The following is a 25,064-nucleotide window of genomic DNA, read 5'->3' as shown; positions in this document are numbered from 1 at the left end:
AATAAACAACTGATCCTGGAATTTCTGAGATTGGTCACGTTCTGTAAACTATTTATATCTATATACGTCAGGAATCAAGCGAGGTACCCAGATGTCACAACATGATTGTACAAACGACACAAGATAATGCATGCACACTTAAGTACCTTCAATATTTTAGTCTAGGGAACAGTCGCAATTATTCAAAATGTTTATGCACTCTGAATTCCCATAAATGTGTTAGATATCACGTGATTTTGTTCCATATTTGAGTTTGGGGGCTGATATATATCAAGTCATTGATATAAAAATATTTTAGTTATATGCGTTATTCAGGTAAACTGTTTCCTATATTACTTTAGATATATGAGTTATTGAGTCTATTACTCATTGAATATTAGTTAATATCAAATATACCGAATATTTATTGCAACCTTTGTTTTTCGGAAATATGTAATAGAATCGTACATTAATAAAATATTCAATTCAAAAACAACATTTGTATCGTTGACATTTAATTACTTTTATATATGACAGATCGGTGTCTGGATTATTTGACAATCTTTATTGTATTCGTAGCCATGCATACATAAACCAATATATCAGCTGCCTGGTTAAGACAATGTTATGTTTCACAGGGACTCGAGATGAATCGCCGCTTGTGTAGGTTTGCTCCACGTTTGTATCGGTTATATATCGGTTATATATCAGTTATCCCTGTAGGAATCTGCTGTGCTCATAATGGAACGCACTGTACCAACAGAATCGGTTCTCGTGGATCTTCAAACGTACCACTTGGATCCAAGATGGCCGAACTGTGATTCTTCATTTCTCATGTTAAAAACGAGACTAGGACTCTCCATTTGCGATGAAATCTTATAAATCATATATGTGAATGTTTTACGGCTGTATTCGGGTACTGATCTTACATCCGTTACGCTGTTAAAAGGAAAATATATATATATATATATATATATGTTTGAAGCAAGCAACGGCCGCCATGTTTGGAACTCGCTTGAGATTCAATTGCATTCTATTATACATTCTAACACGATTCGTTTGCAACGCGTGTTTTGATTGGTTGCGGACCGACTTCTAATCTGCGATAGAACCATGACATATCGTGTTAAGCCACGCCCCGTTTCTAATCAAAACAATATGGCGTCAAGTTCGACTCGTAGCGAAATTCAACACTCTGCACCATTTTCATGATTGATGACCCGTGATATTGGAATCGAAAGTGAAGAAATCGAATAGAATGAATTAACTTAATAAATTTAATAAAAATCGTTAACTTCATTCTTACCGTCATTTATTGATTGAAACTTTCATTTCGTCCGTGTGTAAGCATCTAAGGTCAAATAAAATCCGAAATGAAATGGAACAAGTGCACACAACTTCACATAACGGTTGAGCCTGTAGAAACACATCAACCCTGACTTTGTCAAAATGCACATGTCGTTAAGCATGCTGCGTAAATCCAAATATGTCTTTAAATCTTTGGAACCAGGACTTTCACAACAATCCAAATACCCCGCTTCGTTAACATACAGACCGAGCTCTCGCCAGTATGGGCGTGGCCAATTGACCGACTTTGATAGCTTCTTTCTGGTTGGTCAATCCGCCACAGTATGACACGTCACTAGCGGAGGTCACAGAGTACTTAACAGCGTACTTGTAGCGCTGTAAAACAATGTTTCTAAATATATGCGATAGTAAACGTGTTAGAATGGGGATAGTACGTTGTTTTTCGTGGCTATACTGGCGATTAGAACATGAAATTTGGTTTAAACTCTCGACCTATCGGTCTCGAGTTCAAACCAAATTTCATGTTCTAATCGCCAGTATAGCCACTCAAAACAACTTACTATCCCCTAATTGTATGATGACGTAGCCTATTTGGTACAACTGGTAAGGACCCGATAAAGGAACACACGGTATGTTTTCTTCTGTCATCTGTATTACGATAATTAAAACGGAATTAAAAATGAAAGTTATTGACAGTTGCCTTTAAGGAAGTAGGCATCGTTAACGTAAGTGATATCGTACGCCACACGTCCGCTGGCGGTAACCAAGCATTTCAACAGGTCTCTTGGAGACGGCTTTTATACAAGTTACTGAATCTAATTGGTGTTGTAATTGTTGTAGGATTATATCTCACTTCATTAAAATGAGATACAGTTCATGTTAACAGTTCTGCTTTCATTCTGCTGTGGAGAGGTCGAGGGAACGACAAGACGCACAAGCATCGCGGCAAACTTCTAAGAAATAATGCCATGTCAAAGATGCCCAATGGAATGTCAAAACTTGTCCAGTGACCAATGAACTAAAGAGGGCGCCCCACTTCCGTGGTAAACTAACAACATTGAAAGTTGGGGGAAAAGGTACCTGTTGTGGGGGTGTAATTATTATTCATTTTGAGCAGTCCAAAATTCCACAATTACATTGACCCCACAACAAGACAGAAACAAATAAGAAAGGTGTTTAGCCGAATTTTTAACAAATAACAACAAGCATTGACAATGCACATTCAACAAAGTCAATACACGTGAACTATCATCTAAAGCTATATGGCTTTTTTTCATAATAATCATTAAGGATCAATAAAGGATTTAACAAATCATCTTATTTCCATTCCTATTGTGTTTAATTTCGGTTTATCTCGAGTTGTTACACATTACCTTTCTTGATAGTAGCATGACTTGATGCACAGTATTCGAGATTGACGGTCATTTTCGCAAATCAAAATGACAAATCTATGTTATGTTTAGTTTCAGCTCAGATTCTTTATTTCCGAGATCCATCCGGCTCATATGCAAGATGTCATTCAATCACACCACCTGATACATACAATATATTAAATATAGGCATACGATTACCACTAAATAGGTATGCTTTTGCATAATCCTGGGTAAAATAAGAGGTCGTTCAATCAATAATATGGTTGACATAGTAGTATTTTCAATAACGACTTTTGGGACACCTCATATTATATCACTTTTCAAAAGCTCCAGTGGTATAATTGTCGATATTTTCGTTATTTATTGTGTGTCCAGGCGTCATATTTTAAGTAACACTTTACGATTTCCTGTTAAATTTGTATAATTGATACAGTAACACTGCGTTATTTCAGAAATTCGACAGACTAATACATTCTGGTGTATGTTATGATGGCTAGTTTTAAAGTATATATATATATATATATATAAAAGAACTTTTAGTGAAGCAATGCTTAAGTATACTCCCTATACTCGACTGTACACTGAAAGCAGACAACTTGTCTAAACATGTAAAACTCCTCTGGCTTGTTGGGGAATTCATTAGTGAGAACCAGGGTTAAGTGATATACTGGATCAGAAAATAATGGTCATGTTGACTTTTCCCTCCTTTACATTCGCGATAATGTGGCGCCCATGGTCTGTAGTCGGGTTGTGTTTACGTGATAGTTGATTTTGTCCGAATCAGTTTGGCCTGTGTGCCCTTGGACGCCATTGATTTGTCGAAGCTTTGTGATATGTGAGGCCGAAAGACACATCTTACTATTTATTGACCACAGTGCGGTTCCCGCAGAGATCGTGGATGTTACAGTCTTCATGGGGCAAGGTGACCGTTTTAATTTGTTGCTCAATTCAACACATGTATACCCGTCTTTATGTAGAGTGTAATGGAGTATCATTTGAGCATTTCGTCCATATATTGTGATTAATAATGAATGTAGGAACAGAGCTAATTGAAGACGAAAATTCATAACATGATCAACCTATCAGTTTATGTGATATCTTTTAAAGGTACAAGGAGATTAAGACCAGGGGTATCGAGGAGTAAGCGTCAATGTGTCTACTGAAGTAAGGCTCTCTAACAAAACAAAGTATACTATCGGCTGTATTCACGCATATTTGGTTTGGTTTGTTTTTGTTTAACGTCCTATTAACAGCCAGGGTCATTTTAGGACGTGCAAGGTTTTGGAGGTGGAGGAAAGCCGAAGATCCCGGAGAAAAACCACCGGCCTACGGTCAGTACCTGGCAACTGCCCCACGTAGGTTTCGAACTCGCGACCCAGAGGTGGAGGGCTAGTGATAAAGTGTCGGGACACCTTAACCACTCGGCCACCGCGGCCCCATTTACGTATATAAAACCACATGTAAAGAGACGTTATGTATAATATTAACATCACGTAACGCGAGATTTATCAATAGCTAGGAAATCGTAAAACAAGTTATGTAAACAAAGATCTCGTACAATATCTCTTACAGAGCAAAATGAATAAATAGAATAATTGAATTTACATAATGTTCCCTTACCGCTACGACAGAAACACTGGTCCTTAAAAAAGTTATTAGATATGTATATTTTAAGCGTATGGAGATTTCTGTGTGTACACGTGTTTTCCTCGCGGGCATTCATATGAATCAAATAAACATATTGTGACTGAGTTTTATACTGACAGACCAGCTGTCCTTTGTTTCACATGGTAGATATTTGTACTGTGTCTCTTTGCCGTTATATCAAAAACAAAATAACAAAAAGAAATTTGGCACCTTTAGCGTTGATACTAAAAAACTAAAATCTGAAGAATACTCAACGAATGATATCATCTCAAGTACAATTTGATTGGTCTAGCTCCTCGGATTCTTTACAAAAAGTTTGCAAACATTTTGTTCATACCCCTATGATTTTAAATGATCTTATAAGGGATTTTTTTCACAAATCGAAACCGTGCAACGTTAATAGCTGTATGGTGATGTCACATTATTCACGCGCGCCATTTTCGGATTTCTTTTTTTTCCACAGAGGCATACAAATCTAAACCAATCACAAAGCTGCATTCTGCATACAAACAATGGAAAATTCATTATTGTTTTATGTCCGGTTTACATCACCACTGTATGCAAGATGCATCTTATGGTGAGTGCTTCTATTTTGTTTTGAGCCTGCGGTATGTTTGTGGGTTTTTTCTCCTTGTGAACCCAGTAGGTCACATTCTGACAACGGGCGAACCAGATTCCCATAACTGCTGAACACTAAAACTGGTATGTCTCGGCCATCGGCCAAAACCAAAAGTTATATCCCGACCTCTGCAATCTATCTTGTGTATCGTTCAAAATAAAATGTAGCTCGTGATAACTTTCTTCTATACCATCACAATGACAGGACACAGTTATGCAGCCTGTGTTTTACAATCATTTTCGAGTTTTATATATATATCTTGTCTGTACTAGTATCATAAAACGGATAAATTATGGGGTTAATGGATTTATAGCAGGATTCTGGTTTGCTATATGACTATTATGTAATCCAAATCAGAAAATGTATCCTCAGTTGTGTAAGTGTCAACATATAATCATCTCAGAGTTTGGGATGGTAATGTCATGTTAAATGGTAACTGCACATTGAAATAGGGTGCTAACAATTAATATTAAAGTGCTTTTTGATACAATTAGTTGTATCCGTAAAGTAGACTAACAAAAATTATTCATTTATTTATCTTTTTTAATTTGAAATTTTAAACTTGTTTTTGAACATACACATTTTTTATGTTAAATATGTTTGTTTTACTCCGTCAGACAAAATTTTGTATTAGATATAGAAACATCTTTGAATATCAATGTATTTACATGAAAGACATCATCAAAGAGGCAAGTTATAGTTGATTTTTTGTTTGTTTTTGGTTGTTTTGTTTTTGTTGTTTTTTGTTCATTTTGCTATTGTGGTGTCCTCATAGCTTTAAATAAACACCATCACAATTCAATAAAGTTCCCAAGTTTGATCACAAAAGTAGCCTCATATCCTGGTGTGCGTTTATGGCGCGTTCCACATATATTTCAGTTAATTCACGATTCCTGGGTTCATTGTATGTTTCGTATCAATTTGGATTATCTATTCCCTAATCCTGTTGTTGAATTCGATTTTTAATGTACTGGTAGTCATTCACTCGTCTTTTTAATGAAAATGGTGTTAATGGGGTTGATATACAAATGTAACAATGCACAATTATAACATTTAGATGAGGTCGCTACATGGTTATATCAATCTAAGAATAAAGTATCGACCGTTGACGAACTCTGAGGTCGATGTTTTTTAGGTCGACATAACCATGTATTTACCTAAGTCAAAATGCTAAAATTATTTGTCTTCATTATTTTTGTGTTTTTATTTTTTTTATTAAAACAAAAAGCAAATGGAATTCTTCAAACAAACAAAACATAGTCTTGTCTCTGTAATGTAAACATGGTATTTAAAACACATACCGGTTTATTTAAAGAATAATTGAACAACAAATCCATAAGATCAGAATTGTACTCATTGAATGATTGAGTTGTTTACACATGGATACTCCCCTAGTAATCTCACCGCAGTCATTGTGGCCCTTTTGGTATTGGCTGAATCCGGGTTATCCAATATGGATTCAATTTCCTATCCTCTGAGCGAGGGGAATGTTTTCAGCTGTTTTTGACGTCTGCGTCGTCCATTTTCCCAAGAGACTTGGTAACAGGTCTCCCGAGCGCTTGACTATGAAGGACTTGGTGCACAATTCAAGCTTCAACGTGATATACGACGATACTCCCCTTGAGGTCTGTTTATAACCGTGCAACACACGTTTTACCACCCTTGTTTGCTTCCATCAAATCAACATCCTTTTTGCAGATGTTCACGAGACACAGTTCTAACCAATCAGTGAACATGAAAAGTCAAGAAAAATAATTCTGAGAATTGCGTTAGTACTTAACTTCTGTAATGATAATAGCATATGCAACTAAAACTAAAATGATGACATCACAGCAGATCAACAGCACATGCCGGTACAATGATGCATCCAAATCAGCCGGAAACCATATGCAAGTAAAATAGTATGTGATACAAACAAGTTCAACAGCTCATGCCAGCAAAGTGATGCATACAAACGAACTAAACAACATATTTCAGTAACGGCACATGCCAGTAAATTGATGGCATATAAATAAGTAAAACAGCACAGGCCAGTAAATTGATGGCATTCAAATAAGTAATACAGCACAGGCCAGTAAATTGATGGCATACAAATAAGTAAAACAGCACAAGCCAGTAAATTGGTGGCATACGTGTACCAATGTAATATAGAGCTTGTCAATGAAAACTTGTTAACTGATATTAGAATACGGATTGTTACCTGGCAGGCAATCTTATGCCATAGTCAAGGCAGTTGGAAAATAATTTGTGATATAACCCTAAAGCTGTTTGTGTGCATGATACCAGCGGCACGTTGAAACGATAAAATATTTCGATGAAAACATATTATCAGATCACATTTTAACACGAAGGCAGACATATTTCTTACAAGTAACTCCATAAAAGGAAAATTAAATGACGTCATCACAAACGATGTACATAAAGTTGATTGGTGTCTGAGCGCAACATTACGCCCTGCAGACCAACTATGGGAAGAAAGTAATGGCGATTATAATTAAATATCTCGTATATAAATTTACTACGAACAGATGCCAGAGTACATGTCTTGCTGTACTTAATGCCTCAGGGTATCTGTACGTCATCCACACGTGGCTCGCAGTAGTTCCTTCTACAACATTAAATTCGACCATGTAATTCACTTGGCAAAGGCATTTGCCCAAGATATAATAAACACTATTACGAGAATATTGATTGAGATAAACAGATGGTCCTGTAGACATTGCGTGTGGTTATTGGTTCGTTCTAAGAATGAGAATAGCAAGTATGTTCAGGATCAAGTAAACTCTTGATTTAATAAGGTCAGCTTTGCATGAACAAGCCAGGGTATCCCCGACCTGACTAGAAGCTGTAACATCACGAGACCCGTGCCCGTGCAGGGTTAAGAGACAAAACTTTTTGTCTTCAACATATAAGCAACCGATGTTAATTCGGAAGCATTCTGGTATTGGTTTTACTATATGCCTAGCTTGGCTATCTTTTTGAGAACGTCACAATTTTTTTTTATCTAAATAGTTAGCAAACTAGAAAACAAAATGTTTCTTAAAAAAAAAACGGTTTTATTTTCTTTGTACCAACTCATATCAATACGCCTTTGTACATGTAGTATATATGTCGTCAGATATATCTGTCCACATTAGATTTTTGATGTTTATTGTTAATCCTTTTCTGCTCTTTTGATTTTTACGTTATTGCTCCAGCGGATAGGGTCGTGTGATACCGCAGATAGTGGGGGTCGGACAGTAGTCATGTGATACCGAAGGTTATTTGGGGTCGGACATTAGTCATGTGATACCGAAGGTTAGTGGGGGTCGGACATTAGTCATGTGATACCGAAGGTTAGTGGGGGTCGGACATTAGTCATGTGATACCGAAGGTTAGTGGGGGTCGGACATTAGTCATGTGATACCGAAGGGAGTAGGGGTCGGACATTAGTCATGTGATACCGAAGGTTAGTGGGGGTCGGACATTAGTCATTTAATACCGAAGGTTAGTGGGGGTCGGACAGTAGTCATGTGATACCGAAGGAAGTAGGGGTCGGACATTAGTCATGTGATACCGAAGGGAGTAGGGGTCGGACATTAGTCATGTGATACCGAAGGTTAGTGGGGGTCGGACAGTAGTCATGTGATACCGAAGGGAGTAGGGGTCGGACATTAGTCATGTGATACTGAAGGTTAGTGGGGGTCGGACATTAGTCATGTGATACCGAAGGTTAGTGGGGGTCGGACATTAGTCATGTGATACCGAAGGTTAGTGGGGGTCGGACATTAGTCATGTGATACCGAAGGTTAGTGGGGCTCGGACATTAGTCATGTGATACCGAAGGTTAGTGGGGGTCGGACATTAGTCATGTGATACCGAAGGGAGTAGGGGTCGGACATTAGTCGTGTGATACCGAAGGTTAGTGGGGGTCGGACAGTAGTCATGTGATACCGAAGGTTAGTGGGGGTCGGACATTAGTCATGTGATACCGAAGGGAGTAGGGGTCGGACATTAGTCGTGTGATACCGAAGGTTAGTGGGGGTCGGACAGTAGTCATGTGATACCGAAGGTTAGTGGGGGTCGGACATTAGTCATGTGATACCGAAGAGAGTTGGGGGTCGGACATTAGTCATGTGATTCCGAAGGTTAGTGGGGGTCGGACATTAGTCATGTGATACCGAAGGTAAGTGGGGGTCGGACATTATTCCGAAGGGAGTAGGGGTCGGACATTAGTCATGTGATACCGAAGGTTAGTGGGGGTCGGACAGTAGTCATGTGATACCGAAGGTAAGTGGGGGTCGGACATTATTCCGAAGGGAGTAGGGGTCGGACATTAGTCATGTGATACCGAAGGTTAGTGGGGGTCGGACATTAGTCATGTGATACCGAAGGGAGTGGGGGTCGGACATTAGTCATGTGATACCGCAGGGAGAATGGAGTGGGTCATTAGTCGATGATACCGAAGGGAGTTTGGGTGGGCCGGACATCGCTCATGTGATTCTTCAGCTGTTCAGGTAAGATATCGATCGTATGATTCTAGAGGGATGAGACTCGTGTAATAATAAATTCAAGTGATAGTAGTGATATAAAATGACCAGCTACAAATGCGGAAATACGAATAATTAAACAATAATAATTCACATTGATGAACATTATCCATGGACTCGTGAAGATACCATGCTTGTATGTTAAAGGCCATTTAGGAAGAATTAAAGACGTATACTTAAGACCTAGCTAGTGATATTTTTGAAAATATCTCCTCTATTTTGAAAAAAAAAATGCCTCTCGGATATATTGATAAAATGAAATGGATATTGATTGCTTATTTTCGACCACGAGATCAATGTTATGTAATTATGAAGAATAATTTTGTCGACCGGAAGTGACGTTAATTGCAGTTAAAGATCACTTATCATCCGGTAAGAAATGCTATTTCCCCTCAACTCACACGGTTAGTGTCGCTGATTACTAAAAAGCACTCAACAGGATTCCACGAAGTTCTCTGTTATACTACCTATCCTGTGTCTAAAGCATTATGATAGCTATAATAGGTCTCTGCCAAGATAGATATATCATCAACCAATCGTCAATATAGACAGCCAATGACCATCTCCATACATCATAGTCTTTGTCGCTTTTCTATTATTCCCCATAAGTATGATGTTCACATCTGCACTTGGGGATTCCCGAATTGCATACATCCGTCAGACTAAACAATCTCTGTACATCAGAAACGTTTGACACTTATGTCTCCCTTGGTACAAAGGCATAAAAACAGTAATCAAGACTAGGGATTCTATAAATGTGGCCGTATATACATATCATAGGCGGTACGAGCACAATCCAATAGCGACTGTATATAGTGTTCGCTCATAATGGGTATTGGGTTGTTATTATTTTGTCAGTTTCGTGTTACAGCTCTGTACCATTATAATAAACAGTTCATGACTATATCGATATAGCCATATCCATGATAAGAGCGTATATATAACGCTCGTTACTGTAAATGTAGATATTTTTGTGTACTTCAATTCTGGCGGAATCTAATTTTTCAAAAGTGTCGTTACTCGTTTCGTTGGCGGATCCATAATGTATATAATGCATGTAGAATACAACATGGCGAAACTTTAAATTACAGTAATTATATTTTAGCGTAAAATCTTCGAAACAATAATCACATGAAATATGCTAACCGCAAAAATACGTCCGTTTACAGTATTAAGAGACATGGGGAGTAATTCGGAGATATAAAGGATACATAACAGTGTCACCAAAAATACCAAATATATTTCATAAGTAGGGTTAATATTTTGATATTTTTCACGAGTGCGTAGCTAGTAGCTGAAAAATATCAAAATATTAGCCGTACGGTTGAAATATAATTGGTATACCCGAAGATACTGTTGGATGTCTGTTCATTACATTCTGTAGCAAAATCTGCAGGGGCAGCTTTATAGTTCCCCCATTGTCGTTTGTAAGCAGTGTTTTGATTGGTCAAATGAGAAAATATGATACTTTGATACCTGGTGAAAAATATCAGAAAAAGTGATGTTTTTCACCATAGCAAATTACCACATTTTTAGAATGAATAATTGTCGATATTTTACTGGTTAAAATGTTATGATAAGTATTACACTATTGTGCGATGAAGCATTTATGTACACTGCAGGGTCCACCCCCCCCCCCCCCCCCCCCCCCCCCAAAAAAAAAAAAAAAAAAATACTGGTCCAAAGAATATTGTAATATTTGTATGTTTACTGTTGGCTCCGACACTCGACATATCTTACATCTACAATTTGAACATCACACAGCTGGACATATATGTACGACATCAGAATGTCGGATGTGGAGGTATGCGTCATTCTCTTTCTGAACGTTGAATGTCGACGATGTCGCAAGTTGAGCTGCGCAGCATCTAACTTCTGCGCATTGTATGCATCCAGTTTCCCGATTGGACGTCAAAAGGTATGGGGACACTTTCCCGACAATAGAGATTTGGATTTTACCCTGGTACTCCGGTTTCCTCCCACAATAAGACCCCTCGCGCGCTTCCATCCGGGCCAACAAGAATGATTTATATAAGTTGATATAGATAAAGTTAAAACTGACACAGTGGAGATTTTATAATGTACTTGGATTGATCCTTGTTTTGACTAAAATATTGGACATTAAAATCATTCCGATAGGTCCGCCTTTCCCGAATCGTAGCTCATGTCGAGGTTAGTGGTGCCCCTGCAATGAACCTATCTCAATACTGTACCAAGCGCCCCCTGTAGACTCATCACAAACAATACTCTGCCACGATAAACATCACACTGCAAAACAAATAACACCCACAGTGCTACTGCCAGCGCCCCCTGTAGACTATACTACCACATACCGTCGTCTACCACAAAAAAGCGCCCCTCCCCCATGTTGCCACACAGAGTGCTTCCTGCCGTCTCAGCCGCCAAACACAGCGCTTCCTGTCACACCCGCCGCCAAACACAGCGCTTCCTGTCACCCCGCCGCCATACACAGCGCTTCTTGTCACCCCTACCGCCACACACAGCGATTCCTGTCACCCCTACCGCCACACACAGCGCTTCCTGTCACACCTACCTCCACACACCGCTCTTCCTGTTGCCCCGCCGCCACACACAGCGCTTCCTGTCACCCCGCCGCCACACACAGCGCTTTCTGTCACCCCTACCGCCACACACAGCAATTCCTGTTGCCCCGCCGCCATACACAGCACTTCCTGTTGCCCCGCCGCCATACACAGCGCTTCCTGTCACCCCTACCGCCACACACAGCGCTTCCTGTCACCCCTACCGCCACACACAGCGCTTTCTGTCACCCCTACCGCCACACACAGCGCTTCCTGTCACCCCTACCGCCACACACAGCGCTTCCTGTCACCCCTACCGCCACACACAGCGCTTCTTGTCACCCCTACCGCCACACACAGCGCTTCCTGTCACCCCTCCCGCCACACACAGCGCTTCCTGTCACACCTACCTCCACACACCGCTCTTCCTGTTGCCCCGCCGCCATACACAGCGCTTCCTGTCACCCCTACCGCCATACACAGCGCTTCCTGTAACCCCTACCGCAACACACACAGCGCTTCCTGTCGCCCATGCCACCATAAATCCCGGCAAAAGCAAACATGGCACCTTGCACAGTCTTCTGAGAGGATGCGCGAGGCCTACATGAACATGTACCTCGCGGCATTGCCATATCGCTTCTCATCACCCTTTCGTTACGTTACATAATAGACCATACACTGTTGGACTGATCAATATATCGATCGACCTGGAAGCAGCTGGTTATGATGGGGTCAATCGTTTATCGCCGTATAGCCGGTTTTCAGCTTATTTTCTCGTTTCGATAGTTAATACTGTATTTACTGCATAGACTGTCGCTGAAGTGGAACAGTTGGAGATATAATATTGAGCTTTTGAGATAGTTCTATAAAAACATTTTTGTTTGTTTATTTTGATCGACTAAAGACAAGCTGTCGTTATTTCCGAGTGTTTCCTATATAGATGTCTCGGTATACACACTGATCTGTGATAACTGGGCTTATTCTAAAGGATATGAGGGACCACGTGTTGGATCAGACCGGTCAAGTGAGTACATGAACGTTTGATTCAGTCCAACTCTATCACTTTGTAAAATCATTAATAGGTTTCGGTAACATTCGCACTAACCGAAACAAAATTGAGGTTTGCTTTTGATTAGTAAAGTAAGGCAGCTGTGATTAGTATAACTAATATTTTTTTTACCAGTCTATAGTTATCAGCATTAATTGCAATTGCTATCACGCACATCGCACCCAAGTTTCATTAACGTACACAACTCAAGGCAATTCCTTCAGGTATTTTTTTCGTCCGAAAGCATTAGATTGGAAACTTAGTAACTAAGATCTTATCGTAAATTCTGTAATGATTTTCTATGAAAGTGAGTTGAGGAAAGCTTGTTACAATATTTTGCGAGAAACGCGAGAAACCGGGACCAGAAAAAGGTTGTGTTAATTAAGCGTGGGTTACTTTAAATGCGTAAAGCTCATAATTAAAAATGTAATATATTTTGTCTTTACTGTAATCATATCGTAAATAAAGAAAAAAAAGTAATATATGTAAATACTATTTTAAGATAAAACGGTTGGCTTATCGTCGAAGGGAATATTGTAAACAATAACGCCATATGTATATTTACTTAGGCAGAACTTATAATTAAATAAGTAGGAACCACCACTGAATGTATTGTTAACTTGCCCATTTAGCAAGAACGAATGAAATCAGAAATACGCAATATATCTGAATAATTCAGAAGCGCGATGTAGAAGTATTCCTGTTTTAACTCGATGACAAAATGTTGCCGTGCTAAGTTACGGAATTTCTAAATGAGTAATAATTCTATACTATATAAGCAGATGTCTATGGGAAGGCTTCTGTATAATTTATTTAGATATTTTCAATGTGCTTTGATTGTTTGTTTCATGATGTTTTCTGACAAGCTGGTCTCCGATTCCTTATCATTATCTTTGGTTTATTTGGAATGGGGGCATTTCACGTTGAGACTTGTACTACTGAAGGACTCACACAACTAAATCAGCCAATCAGCTGGTGAACCAAGTCCCCGAGGAAATTGTGTTTCTTAGGTTTGTAGCTGTTTTCCTGGGGGTTACAACAGCCAAAATATTGTCAAAGTAAGACTTTTTTGTGAGGTTTTCTAATTAGTCCGTTTCGTAGTCTCTTAATATTAGTATAGACCAGTACAATTTACTAATGTAGCTGTCTGAATTTCTTATATTATGTGATTGAGCTCATTTGTAGGTATTGCCTACAGTTTGTCTTTTCGCCATAGTATTTTCATATTGGTCGGAATTCTGGCTATATGACAACAAGTGGGAACATCTTTGTTTTCAGACATGATTCTGGATTCAAATACACAAGTAAATATCATTTTTGTGTTGACCAGTGATGTGTGATTGCTGTGTGAGACATTCCCCGTTGGAAATCTTAGAGATTTAGAAAGTTTACTGTACGTTCGGCGAATTTTCTCAGAATGCAATGAGAATTAATTTCAGTGGGTGTTATATACATATGGTAGAGTATCTCTGCTAATGAGATTAAAGGATAATTACGTCTGTCAGGTCAGTCAAGCGTCATTATAGCAGCTTATTTGTCCCCACCACCATTCTGACAGATCACTCAGACACCCCACCTGAGGGAGCAGAATGGCTATGTTTGATTCCCAGATTAAATCTGGTTACCAATGTTTATTTATATCATATAAGTATACTCTTCACTAGTACAAGACAGACTCTCAGTACCTCCAGCCTCTTACATTTAAAAAAAAATCTTGTTTATTTAATCAATTTTCAGGTATTTATTATATAATTATTTAAAAGTTGATAAAACTGCATTGAATTCGTGTATAAGTTTCAAATCATTAGTTTATTAAAGGTACATATGTGTATCACAAGTGCACCAATTTAGAAAAAAATAATGTTTAAAACGGATATGTAAACGAGGGCATCAACGTAGGTGAGGTCATTGTTACTCTTGGCACAGTCAAGGTCAGATGTGCCAGCTCATAATGGGAGACAATCTGCTATTTCAGGAGAACTGCTCAATGCAGGTTGCTGTGACTTGAGAATTTTGTCTGCAGAACATTATAGATTAATATTAATGAGTTTACGGCTAAAGAAAAAGTAAAAAAATGCTCTTAAAGGACTCGCACAACTAAATCAGCCAATCAGCTGGTGAACCAAGTCCCTGAGGAAAATGTGTTTCTTAGGTTTGTAGCTGTCTTCCTGAGTGCATAACATATGAAATGGGTACTTTCTAGGTACGAGAATAAAGTGTAGGGTCTTGAGGTTTGGAAAATCAAAAATATACACTCCTACTGAAAATAGAATGGCGTAGGATTCGAGGTGTAAAAAGGCGGGAATTCCCCAGGTGGGGGTACCCCAGTGTACTGTTAATGTCAGGGTTACTGTCTTTCGAGTACCCGAATGCTCTAATATGCCATTAAACCTATACAATAACAACATTTATCTGATAGAAAAAAAAAACTTCAATCTTTAATTTGATACATGTTTCACATCATTTGAACTTCAAACGAGTGAATAAAGGGATGAGGTCACTAGTAATAACATATAGTAAATTATTTAGTTGTGAGTCCTGAATAGAATTCCGTACTCTGAAAAGAAGAAGAAGAAAAAAAATCGTGAATACACGGATTGTGTTGATTTCTGTTTGTTATATTTTTTTGTGGAAATAAAATTCATTAAAAATAATTAAAAGGAAAAGAGCACAAGCCAAGCACAATAATATCACAACTGGATATGGTATTACGCAATTTTGTTATTATATTAAATAATTGACATATATCAATATCACGGGGTAAATTGAGTTGGGTTTGGGGCAAAAGTTAACAGGAACGGTTTAATCTTTCTGCTCATAATTTTTTTTGAACTAACGCATAAAAACAATAAGGGTGAGATTCGTCTTTGAATTAAAAAAATATGGAGGAAAAAGTATAAAACGTTATATGTATTTGTTGTTTGCTAGGGTTATCGCCCCGTGAACAGCAAGGGTAGTCTTTTGAGGCGGTGACTCCATGTACATGTAGTAGCTATGTAGCTACCTCACTGAACAACATGCATTCCACCCAGAGCAAAGTTTCTTGCCCAGAGACACAACCAAGACAGCAAAGATCTGTCCGTTTCTCAGGTTTCATAGAAACACAAACCGACACGGGTAGGGAATATCGAACCACGTACCTCGGATCTCACCTGATGCTACCTGACCGGCGCTCTAATCAATTGAGCTTTGATTAACGACTTTTGGCTGTAAACAAAAAAGTTAATGTTTATTTTAAGACGTGGTGAAAAGGTTTAATTTATTAATCACATAAGAAATATTTACCAAATTACATTCTACATGAAGGTGTTACATCTCAGACAAAGAGTTATTTTGATCAGTTAAAGACAATTGTGATGTCGTTGTATATTTTTTTTTACTATACAAGAACTCTCGTACTTCATATCAATATCAGTTGTAAAATACAGGCTAGTGAGAACGACACATACTGCTTCGTTAATATTGGATTACTAAAATCTTACTACCATTCTTGGCACATTTTAATTTGTGCTGCGGTCTTATTAGGATACAATTTGCCCCAGAAGTAGAATTAATAGGTTGTGGGTTTTGAAGAACTCTAAAGATCTTTCGGTTGATCTTATTTATGTAACGTCCATGCATAGGTTGAATAATAGAATCTTTCCCTACCTTGAGGGTGTGACAGAGAAATCTCAACCTGAGGGGGAGATTCTTGAATGTCCAACCCGAGGCTTGCCGAGGGTTTGAACATTCAAGAATCTCCCCCGAAGGTTGAGATTTCTTTGTTACACCCTCAAGGTAGGGAATGATTATTTTTCTCCCACCACATTTCCTTTATGTGTTTTCCCATCGGCGATCTCCGTCTGTTTGTAAACAAGCACACATTTAAAAAAAAAAAACGCGGGAAATAATCCACATTTCCATTCATCCATTTCACGTGGGGTGACGTCACTCACTCATCACTGTCCGACTCGGAGTAAATCACACGCTTTGAAATCGACTTTGTGTTGTCATTATGGCTGTGGAAATGGATGTTAAATGTTCGACTTCCCCCCACTAATTGTGGATCCATAAAACACCGATCTTGTGACATCGGACGGAGTTGGGCACAAGGAAATGCTGTTGTGCGATCTTTTTACTTGTGACAGTTGAACAATTTTGTCGCGATCGGTGCAGCCTGCAGGTAGGTGCACTTGTGCTCTCAGTTTCAGTTGTAGACCTACAGTTGGGGGATTCATTTGTATTTGAAAGAATGGCAGACATTTTTTTTGTTTTTGGAAACTGTTCAGTTGTCTGTAGTTGTTTAGAGACTGGGGATTTTTGTATTATTGTGTACACAATTTGTTTGTTGACGTAGCAGACGACGTAATGTAAACAAAAAAAGTAGTTCCGGTAGTACTTCCGGTGAAGAAAGTGAGCGCGTGCAATCTGTCACACCCTAGGGTATGACAGATTGCACGCGCTAAAAAAGACAGAGAAATCTTGTACACTCAAAACGGGAGACAAATCAGTGAAAGGTGGGAGAATGATTTTTCTTACCCTGATGATACTCTTATGTATCTAATATTGACGTTACATCAATGCCAGAAAATGTTGTTGTGACGTGATTGAATTGTCGACGTGACGTCATTGTACTGTTTCTATGACGTCATGTTATCGTCGACATGACGAAATAAAATTGTCGAGAACGTGAAAGGAGCACATGTAGCTTGTCTTTTCCCTAGGATGAGATACGAGATTCTCACATACTTCACAGGGTTATCCGACGTTTGCTAGGGAAAACTTAAATCAATCTTACACGGTCATCTGGCGCGCGCTTTATGACGCTGCTCACAATAACCTAACGTCATCATTTTACGTTGAGTAACCAAGTCGTAAATGATGACGTCATCAAATTTGACGCACATTCCAAAGAGCATTAAAGACGGCTCGATGAAAAACTTTCATAAAAACTTACGTACAGTTGCAAGTATGTGAGAAAAATAATCAATCATGGGTCTGTTCCGCGAACAAGGATATCTCAACCCTCGTGTAAGTGTTTGGCTGGCCAGCACTCAACAAGTCTCGTGCTAACTGTCCAAACTCTTACACGAGGGTTGAGATATCCCTGTCCACGGAACATACCCATGTTAGATTATATTAATTCCAATAAATGGGAACGGCGTTATACGGTTTAGGTACATAGCTGCGAGTGCTAGCGCAGATATACGTGTGGCCATGTTATAGAATCCTGCCGTACATTTTTCACAGACAACCAAGAATCTAGGGCATCGCAATATCTGAAAAAAAAAAAAAAAAAAAAAAATAGAAAATTCAAAAGCGAACGTCTGCCATGCGGGGTCATGCGTTTTGCATGCTAATCAATATTGTTTGCAAAATTCTTGATATTGATATCTAAAAGTCAGAAAATCACTTAAATGAAAATTGCTGCAACACGCGTGTGGAGGCATTGACCATATATCTTTTATATACGTGTAATACATTTTTGTACACCGTTATCTTAAATCGTGTGACAGTAATATTGCCTGCCGAGTGACAGTAGTAAATATTAAAAGGTTAATCATAAGAACTGGTATATAATTAATGCTCTTTATCTCGCACGCACATACTGAATATCACGTGAGTCGTATATCTACCTATCATATGTACCTGTCAGACTGGAAGTATCACGCAAATAGCAGAGGTCGTCCATGTATATGACAATGCATCTTATATTACCACATTGTTAGAAATGGCATGGCGGTTTTATAAAGTAAACGAATTACTTGATACATCTGAAAGCTAAGCGCATTACTAATCGAGAGCGTGGCCTTTGGGTAATGACGCTGTGCCCATTGTTGTGCACGCCTATCGTATCAAGATTTCTGAAAATAGACCGCTCTTTGTTGAAAAGGCGCTGAACCCCGCTAATGATTTGATACTCTTGTCCAAAGTCTATGTCCATATTGTGTTAAGGTCTGGACAAAGCCATTGTCGGAGGGCAGTTTACAAGGGTTATCAACTGAGTAGGAGGTTTCAAGCATATGAACGTGAGGAACGTGACACCTTGACATGAAGTTGGTAACCAGCTTACAGCATGGATGGACCACCGCAAAACATATGTCGTCATCGTAATTTAAAAAAAAAATAAAAAAAATATACCCACATAAAAATACCCACATAAAAAATACATCGGTACTTCTTTTAAAGTTATCAAATAGAATAGACTCGGATTACAAGGATTTTAATACGTCAGTATATATCTACCTTCCAATACATATCTTTACTTTGTCTTCTGCGAGACGATATTTTATAGAGCGACCTTATGAATATTTGACTCTTGTAAGATTTATCGTCGGTTGTGGACATCGGTTAAAAGTGAGACCTTTATGGCATTATACGTCCTGGAGTGTTTTCTTCTTAATGGATATGCTGGTTTTCCCTTTGACTGAACTTTGTCTTGAAAATCATATTTAAAATGTGAGAATTTACGCTGATAGTTCTGTGTCTATTGCGGATTATGTTTTCGGATTTGGACACCGGCCACTACTTTATTGGATGAGATTGTTGCTGAGAAAGAGGTGTTTTGTTTTAGGTATTTACTCGTTTACACGATTCTGCCTGCTGCTAATGTCGTCTCAACGACCATAGCAAGTGTCGCGTACTAACACGTCAACAGTGTTATCTACCTCTGCTTCTTCGTCGCCATTGCTGACTTTAGCCTGGGAGTTAGTAAACAACAGCCGGGCGATAGAATAACTGACGGTGCTTTTCCCGTTACCGGTGTGTTAACTGTGTAACAGGTATTTTTCCTGACTTATTAATATTTGGTAGCACTGATCTTGTCGAAGTTGGAATATCCTAGTAATTGCACCACATAATTGGTAATTGGCCTTTCAATAATCACGTCCTTTTGTCATCTGTCTATTTGGTATTTCGACAAATAACGATATTGCAATATTTGTGTAGGTAATCGCGAAGACGTTCCATGTTCATGATGCAGTTTTAATAATTGATAATTAACCTCATCATTTTCTAGATTCGATGAACTGAGCACAACCCTACATGATACTTATTGACACATCTCTCGGCAAACGGGGAGTTGCATAGGAGTTGATCTTGAGAACAAACGCTCAACGCAATTTCAGTATCTTCTATTGTTATCTAGCTTAAAGTTTTAATTTTTCTCATGAAAGACCACAATTTAGGAAAGAAACGCGCAGCAAAATAACAAGTTATTCTAATTTCGCTTTATTTGCATCTGAACCGAAAAAAGCGGCTTTTAATTTTGTTAATGAAAACATCGCGCTATCATTGGTTAATACCAAACGTTACATGTATACCATTTTTATCGGGATACAAGACTACGCAGAGATAATATAATGTTGATAATGTCTGATACGTCACTTGGAAAATGTAACAAATTGACTATCAGAATACACTGAGGTTGATGGAATGGGACATTTACCATATACTTGTACTTAAGCATTTAGTAAATATTCTTCATGAAATGTAGACTCGTTTGAATGTTTTGCTTTTGTTTAAAACAAACACTATATATTAGTGTAGCTAATTTTATATTTAGTAAATTCATTCTGACGCTAACATATCCCATAATGCAATAATGTACTGCACTCAATTTGAAAAAAAAAATAATAATAAAAAAAAAATGCAAGCACGCATGCTTTAACATTTTGGCGCTGCACGCTTTTTTAGACCTGTTATTAAAACAAATGTCGCTTATTAGCGACCAGAGACTACGTATCAATTTTGAAACACGTCATCTGTAGCTGGTTGTGGTTCACACCATCACTATAACAGTACCGTATATATAATTGTATATCCTTGCTCAGTGTTTGTGTCAGTCCAATACTTCACATGGACGCGGTTTGATCGTTATATTGGGATTATAGTGCTCGTTCCGTAAGAAAACACCAGGTGTATGACAAGGTAATGATGAACAACAGTGTATGTGGCTTTCTTGTTTACAGTCAAGGTACGTACCGTGTTGATTCCGAGGACAGTATACAAACCTGTCCCTAATATATTCATATACACTGTTTTCATTGATTTCTTATTACGTCCAACAAACTAGCAGAACATATCATGCTTAAATTTGTATTTTGGGTTCTTAGTATTCTGGAAAAAATGGATAACATATAACAGATATGCTAATATTCTTTTCAGCGGAAACGATCAACATTTCTTGCAAGTGTCGTAAAAGTTGTATTTTCAAATCTAAAAGGTATTTTTAAAAAGCACATCTTTAAAGTATACAAAGACTCAAAAGTTTTACCAGGATTTATACATTTTGAACATATATATTCATTACCTTCCGAAACTAAGGAAAATGTCATCATTGCCTTAGCATCGATTTATACGTGTGAGTTGGCCTTGTTATGGAGCCGAGTTCAGTCCTATTGGCCTGAGGTGGAGGACATGTCTGTCACACCATATCAATTTCCAACAACGTGATAAGTTTATAAGAACAAAAATGAACAACATTGTCACCAATTAACGGCAGGGTATGATTTTCCAATAAGGTGTCACCCCAGGGTCTGTTCTCGTTATCATTCAGGGGTCATGTACGTACACTGTGCCTATTGTCTTATTATTTACTGACGTCATATCGATACGACGTCACAACAATTGCGAACGAAGTTATATCAAATTATATCAGTCCCTCTTGTCGGTCCTGATGGAAACGCTCGAGTGGTCTTATTGTGGGAAGAAACTGGAGTTCCCTGAGAAAACTCAGGTCGTCAGACTGGCGACTACATAACTTTACTCGTCCGAACGGAGAATCAAACCCTGACCGCATAGGGCTGGTTTAATTGTTACTATATTTGATGTCCTCATTGCATGATTCGAAAGAAGCAATTAAATTTAGGATGTTACCTTTTCTCTGCTTTTTAAACAGCTTTCTTATATCTCTAATGCCTCGTATTACAATGCCTCAATTTTTGACTTTAGCGTTATGAAGAAAAGGAAGAGTTCTTTCTCCTGGCCGAGACATACTAAAGTCTCTTTAAAGTACATGTACTTGATATTCACAATATATAAATGTATCACAATGTACTTTATCCTTCGACAGCAACCTCAGATTTATAATTTTTTGTTTAATGTTGGTGCAATCAGCGTTTCTAATTACATTTTCAGGGACTCGTGCTAGAAAACAAGTTTGATAGAGGTTTTTATTCAACGTGGCAGCGAAATCATTTTCGTTGTTTGTGTGTGATCTCGATGTGGCGTAGATTCGATCAATTTAAATCATTTGACGTCGACAAAAAAAAAAAGATACGGAAAAAGTGATGACGCGGTATTGAGTTATTAGAAGGGAGGGAAATAGACGAACATGTCGTACATGTAGGGGAAACTCATAAACCTTTCAGAGAATTACGTCATCATTACCAACTGAAAGTAAACGAGTGTATTACAGACAGAGACATCGACAACTGAACAGGTCGTGTGGGGAAGACACCAATGGTTGTATGACAGGGGTATTTTTTCTGGTAGCGGTTGTCAACGAAGTAAAGTTTAAATGTCGTTTACATTTTTCGGGAATGATCGCGATGTTGGATATACCCGGACATCTAATGCAATATGTGTCTCAGTGAGAAATCTGTTCAATTAAATTTCAATTAACTTCCTACATAAAACTAAATAATTAATGTCCCTTGTCTACTTCATTGGTAATCGAGTTGCACAGTGGTAACACCTGTCTTTCACCTTGGCGGCCGGGGTTCGTTTTATATTGTTCAGTGTCTTTTCGTAGACATATGTAATGTATATCTTATCTACAAACAATTCTTTATAAGGGTAACCTGTTCTATATATACTATCCATAGACAAAAAGGGAATATCAACAAAATCTTGTTTGGAAATAGCAATTTTCTCTCTATCTCCTGTATACAAATTATTTGAAATCCTCCCTACCTCACCCCAGGCCCCAACGAAATTACAATAATCGCCCCTCGTGTGTCTTCAATCTCGCTCAGTTTTTCAGACTGACGTCTTGCATTTCAACCTCTGAAATGCTATATTGATATGCCATGATACGGTCTTTTTCTTTCGGCATCATGGAGATTCTTTGACAACAGTTACGTATTATTTAATCAAGATCCCATCAGTCCTTACCCGAAAATTTGACATATCATATTCTTTAAATATTTTATAAGAAATGAAAATGAAACAACTATAAGTTACGCATTTTAAAAGCAACAATGATTGGATAGTGGTTAACATACGATGTCAACACTTGAATAGATGATCATGGGTAGAGTCAGTATATGAAAGGGTTGTTTCTTCTCCATACCACTTTTATACATAGAAGGATACGTGATATGCTGACCCATTTCGTCTCATACGTCTCCGATCGAGTGTTAAAATGAAGCCATAGACATTACTGTAATCCCCACTTGTCTCGTCGCTGTTTATCGATCATCTTCATTGTAGACCTATAATAATTTGATTTTTTTTCTTCATTTTCTTGGCGATCTTTCGAGATTGTGGTGTACGCTAGTGTTACGTTAATGTTTTATATCAACACAATATATATTGAAAATATGCCACCACGCTCCCAGGGCTCGACCTGTCGACCTCTAAGCGGACAGCCTACCATCATCAGTGTGACCCAATAGTCCATCTACACACTACTCTTTCCTACACAAAGTCTTCGCCCCAAAAACAACCAGAAACAACGTTATTTGAACACAAGGAAGTCTCCTAAAATTAACTCTGAGTAAACAACATCAAATCTATAAAAGGATAGAATTTTTCCGGTGGTCGTTCGAATTTATGATATATGCTTGGATTTAATATTAAAATATAATGAAAACACCCTGTCCAAGCTGAAGCTAATAACATTTCGCTCTCGATGCGGACATCCTAGTATATGACACTATTCGAAAGGGATGTTCTAATCAGCCTGCCTGATATGGTGATCTTATACTCTAAATTTTCACATCACTCCCTCATACACAAAATCTTCTCTCCCGACGGCAACCACAAGGTTCGTTGACTCCAAGGAAGCTCCTCAATCTGCTACCACTAGCTTAAAAAGATTATTCCTAGCAGCGTGAGCTAGTATACTAACCATACCCACTCAGTGGCCGTTTTCAGTGATATATTTTAAAAACTCGACGGTAGATATAGTATATTTACTGAAAACATTCCATTTACTGTTAAAATAAGAGATAAAATCCCCTTTTGATTGTACGTTTAGGTAGAACATGTGCCCTGTTACATTTCTATTAAAACCGTTTAAATTACCATCAATGTACATTGTATATATAACATCCGGTTTATTACAGACCGATGATTAGTATTTGTACCACTCCTAAAATATAACCGAGGGAACGTTGCCTTAATTAAGGTGGACATCTTTTTCCATTGGGGAGACGTATCATTTTCTCACATACTTCACAAGATGAGATTTGCTGTAAAAGTTAATTTAATAAGTGAGATGATCAATCTCTAACGGAGTTCATAAATAAGTTTATATTCCATACTATTTTCGTGGGGGTGGGGAGTGGGGGTGGGGGTTACTTTATTTAAATATGTTGGGCGGGAAAATATATACCAAACGAATATCTTAATCACTTTTTCTGCAATGAAAAAAAAAGGTTTGATGGCTATTTTTTTTTTCATTTGAGTTTTCATACATGTAGCTTCATTCGTTTTTCGCCAGTAAGAGCACGCGCAGTATTTGTAGTGAAAGTATCGCCCATGAAGAAACTACTTATTGGGAAATATCAAAGAAAATGTCATCTAGCATTCTTCACGTTTACGCAATACTGGTAAATATTCGTCGTCTGCAATCTTCAACTTTCTGACAAATGCTGGCATGTACTCAATCACTGTCGCTGCCAGGAAGCAAGCATGTGACCAGTCTTAATAACTATGGCAAAACTAAATCAATTTGAACTGCGCTAGCTTCTATATTTTGTCATCAACAAGTCATGATCAACCCCCATGATCATCTTTACTCGACCCACGTACTGTACCCACGAAGTGACACAACTACAAGCATGGTGCAGTCTGTACACATTTTTTGTTTTA

The 25,064-nt window shown here is 38.2% G+C and overlaps 1 protein-coding gene across 5 annotated transcripts in view; it reads left to right on the top strand.

Moving 5' to 3' along the window:
* Nucleotides 1-25,064, top strand: part of LOC117317832 (ankyrin repeat domain-containing protein 33B-like) — a 72,656-nt gene that overhangs the window by 13,140 nt on the left and 34,452 nt on the right. The window contains exon 1 of one of the 5 annotated variants that reach the window (XM_033872781.1): nucleotides 12,589-13,022. The exons of 2 other annotated variants lie outside the window; for them this stretch is intronic. In XM_033872781.1, coding sequence (XP_033728672.1) covers nucleotides 12,990-13,022 — 33 coding nt within the window. In that variant the 5' untranslated portion in view covers nucleotides 12,589-12,989. Of the gene's footprint in view, nucleotides 1-12,588; nucleotides 13,023-20,870; nucleotides 21,001-25,064 lie in introns of those variants that run through there. 2 more of the 5 variants (XM_033872785.1, XM_033872783.1) reach the window with 2 other exon arrangements.

Source organism: Pecten maximus, chromosome 19 (genome assembly GCF_902652985.1).
Source record: "Pecten maximus chromosome 19, xPecMax1.1, whole genome shotgun sequence".
Classification (NCBI taxonomy): domain Eukaryota; kingdom Metazoa; phylum Mollusca; class Bivalvia; order Pectinida; family Pectinidae; genus Pecten; species Pecten maximus.
Note: the sequence above shows the minus strand (reverse complement) of the source record. Positions and strands in the feature narration are given on the sequence as shown.